This window comes from Eutrema salsugineum, unplaced genomic scaffold (assembly GCF_000478725.1).
Source record: "Eutrema salsugineum unplaced genomic scaffold, Eutsalg1_0 scaffold_10, whole genome shotgun sequence".
Taxonomy (NCBI): Eukaryota; Viridiplantae; Streptophyta; class Magnoliopsida; order Brassicales; family Brassicaceae; genus Eutrema; species Eutrema salsugineum.
In genome coordinates, this window is record NW_006256908.1 from 3,648,835 (window position 1) to 3,652,440 (window position 3,606).

The 3,606-nt window shown below is 38.4% G+C and overlaps 1 protein-coding gene across 1 annotated transcript; it reads left to right on the forward strand.

Moving 5' to 3' along the window:
* The first annotated feature begins 203 nt into the window (after nt 1-203).
* Nucleotides 204-3,199, forward strand: LOC18028030 (putative cyclic nucleotide-gated ion channel 15). Its single transcript, XM_006409789.2, has 7 exons — nt 204-259; nt 360-900; nt 980-1,192; nt 1,632-1,924; nt 1,998-2,109; nt 2,204-2,440; nt 2,515-3,199. Exons 1-7 carry the CDS (start codon nt 231-233, stop codon nt 3,151-3,153), a joined length of 2,064 nt encoding a protein of 687 aa, XP_006409852.1. The 5' UTR covers nt 204-230; the 3' UTR covers nt 3,154-3,199.
* The last annotated feature ends 407 nt before the right edge of the window (nt 3,200-3,606 follow it).

Genomic DNA, 3,606 nt, shown 5'->3' on the forward strand with positions numbered 1-3,606 from the left:
GTTGTATACAAAACACACGTGTGCCTGTCTGATCCCAATATGGGTTTTAGCTTTCTTCCCTGTTTGTCTGGGAATTTAATGTTTCCAAGTTGATATTCTTGTGGCTTAAATGGGTTTTTACTTAAAGTAAAGCTCCAATTCACGTTTCAAAATATCAATACCTGTAAAGTTTTGTAATTTCTCGTGTCGTTAATCAGAAAAGCAGAGGATTTGATAAAGAGGAAGCAATAATGGGTTTTGGTAACTCAAGATCTGTGAGGTTAGGACTTGTCAAGAAGATTGACTCTGTTTTTGTTCTAAATCATATAATCTTTATCTTCCTTTATAAAACGTAACCCACTTTCTTGTGTGTGTTATAGATTCCAAGAAGATTCAGAAGTAACAAAGCCACAAACTGTTAATGAAGAATCTGGAGTTAAGGTCAAGTTCAATATCAATGGAATTCAGATTCCTTGTAAAAAGAATGTAAAGATGATGAGTAGAGGAAAGTCTTTGAAAGCTAAAGTACTCTCAAGAGTGTTCTCTGAGGATTTTGAGAGAGTGAAAAGCAAAATACTCGATCCTCGTGGACAAACAATAAGAAGATGGAACAAGATCTTTCTCATAGCATGTTTGGTCTCTCTGTTTGTCGATCCTCTGTTTTTTTTCTTGCCGGTCATGAGAAAAGAAGCTTGTATCACCATTGGAATTAGACTCGAGGTGGTTCTCACGCTAATTAGATCTTTGGCCGATGCTTTTTACGTCGCTCAGATTGTTATACGTTTTAGAACGGCTTATATCGCTCCTCCTTCACGTGTATTTGGTAGAGGAGAACTCGTAATTGATTCAAGAAAGATTGCTTGGAGATATCTCCATAAAAGCTTTTGGATTCATCTAGTAGCTGCTTTACCTTTACCTCAGGTATGTTATATATGATCAATATATACATCCTCCAGCTTCAGTGACTTAGAATCTTGGTTGTTACAATTTTTCTTTTCAGGTGTTGATTTGGATCATCATCCCAAATCTAAGAGGCTCACCAATGACAAACACCAAGAACGTTCTTAGATTCATCATCATTTTCCAGTATGTTCCAAGGATGTTCCTCATATTCCCGCTCTCTCGCCAGATCATTAAAGCCACTGGTGTTGTAACCGAGACTGCTTGGGCAGGAGCCGCCTACAACCTTATGTTATACATGCTAGCAAGCCATGTAAGCAACTCAACTCTAAGAAAAGTCTATTTTATTGATAGTTAAGTAGAATCTAGATGTCACGAGATCGAATAACGCTTGGGACAGGACTGTATAACATGCTCTGATCCCGGGCTTTGGCCCAGAACCTCTTAGTCATCCCAAAATAAAAAACAAAGACAAGGCTCACCCGAGAGGGAGCCAGTCCGGAACTGAATTACAAACGTGTGAAAAAAATACCAAACCTCGATAGGGTTTACTGTATCTAGCCTAAACTGAATGTAGCAGATTGGAGCTGATTTGAGTTAGTTAGGGCCTATTTAATAATTTGGTTAAGAGCTGAGAGTCTTTCACCAATCAAGTCTCTTTGCTTTGGATAATTGGAATGAGCATAGAAATTTGATATCTTTGTTCTTTGTTCTTTATAAATTTGATATCTATATTAAATCTTCTGTTACAGGTTTTAGGAGCTTGTTGGTATTTGCTTGCAGTAGAGAGGCAAGAGGCTTGTTGGAGACATGCTTGCAACATAGAGAAACCGATTTGTCAATACAGATTCTTTGAGTGCAGAAGACTAGAAGATCCTCAGAGGAATTCTTGGTTCGAATGGAGCAATATAACGAAAATATGCGAACCGGGAACTAAGTTTTACGAGTTTGGTATATACGGAGATGCAGTAACTACAACTCTTACATCATCAAACTTCATAAACAAGTACTTTTACTGTCTCTGGTGGGGATTAAAGAACCTCAGGTGAGAATTCAAAGACCATTTTCAAAATACTTAAAAACCATGTTTAGACATTAATTTTGCCTTCATTCTTCAGCTCTTTGGGACAGAATCTTGCCACGAGCACTTACGCTGGCGAGATTCTCTTCGCTATCATCATTGCGACTCTAGGGCTTGTTCTCTTTGCATTGCTTATTGGGAATATGCAAGTGAGAAAACAATCAAATAAAGAACTTACTTATAACCAACTTAACATAGTTCTCTCTGATCATTAAAGAATGAAACATTTTCATTTCTTTGCAGACATATTTACAATCAACGACAATGAGACTCGAAGAATGGAGGATAAGGAGGACAGACACAGAGCAATGGATGCGACATAGACAGCTTCCTCAAGAGCTAAGGCAAGCCGTGAGAAAATATGATCAATACAAGTGGTTAGCCACACGAGGAGTCGATGAAGAAGCTTTACTGATAAGTCTTCCTCTTGATCTTCGAAGAGATATCAAACGCCATCTCTGCTTCGATCTTGTTCGCCGTGTAAGCCATTCTCTACATTGATCTCTTTAAGTTTTCTCAAAACGTTTCTTGAGGGTTCTTTTGCAACGTATCAGGTTCCATTGTTCGATCAAATGGATGAGAGAATGCTTGACGCGATCAGCGAGAGGTTAAAACCGGCTTTATGCACTGAAGGTACGTTTCTTGTAAGAGAAGGCGACCCGGTTAACGAAATGCTCTTCATCATTCGAGGGCATCTTGATTCTTACACAACCAATGGAGGCAGGACAGGGTTCTTCAACTCTTGTCTCATTGGACCAGGAGATTTCTGCGGCGAAGAGTTGCTTACTTGGGCACTAGACCCTCGTCCCGTTGTGATCTTGCCGTCTTCTACACGCACGGTTAAAGCGGTTTATGAGGTCGAAGCGTTTGCGTTGAGAGCTGAAGATTTGAAGTTTGTGGCTTCGCAGTTTAGAAGATTGCATAGTAAGCAGTTGAGACATAAGTTTCGGTTTTACTCGCATCAATGGAGGACTTGGGCGGCTTGTTTCGTGCAGGCTGCTTGGAGACGGCACAAGAAGAGGAAATACGCGAGTGAGCTGAGGGTAAAAGAGGAATTTCAATGTAGGTTCGAGGCCGCGTCTGCGGCGGTTAGGCTAGCGGTTAACGGCGGGAAGTTTACTCGTAGCGGATCGGATTCCGGTATGATATCTTCGATTCAGAAACCAGTAGAACCGGATTTTTCTAGTGAATGAAACTGAGATACGACTTTTTTTTATTATTTTGTTTTAAACTGTTTTTTTTTTAGCTCATATTTTCTCTGTAAAATGTATATTATTTAACTTATATTGCAATACTAGGTGTTTAGCCTGCGCCGCAGACCAAAAAATTTCAAAAACGTTTAAAAAAAACTTTAAAAGTTGTAAACATAAAAGAATTAGAACAACCCATTTAAGACATATGAGATCAAAAACATAACTAATCCTAAAAAAGTAACACCATCCAAAACTAAAAACCAAAAAAATAATAGTAAATAAGTGTATGAAACCTATAACCAACTAAATTAAGATAAATGTGACTTCTTCGTTTTCTTTCTTTCCCCATTTTATACTGTTTGATTTTTCTTCTTTGTCGTCTTTGTCTTTTTTTTCTTGTATTTCTCCTCATTTTTACCTTCTTTTACTTTGTCTTCATTGTCTTTCATGCAT

Bases quoted from the DNA above. Each gene is read 5' to 3' on its own strand.
- LOC18028030 (XM_006409789.2), top strand. From the start codon at position 231: ATGGGTTTTGGTAACTCAAGATCTGTGAG. The intron at 260-359 runs GTTAGGACTTGT...TGTGTGTTATAG, and splicing joins GGTAACTCAAGATCTGTGAG to ATTCCAAGAAGATTCAGAAG. The intron at 1,925-1,997 runs GTGAGAATTCAA...TTCATTCTTCAG, and splicing joins TGGGGATTAAAGAACCTCAG to CTCTTTGGGACAGAATCTTG.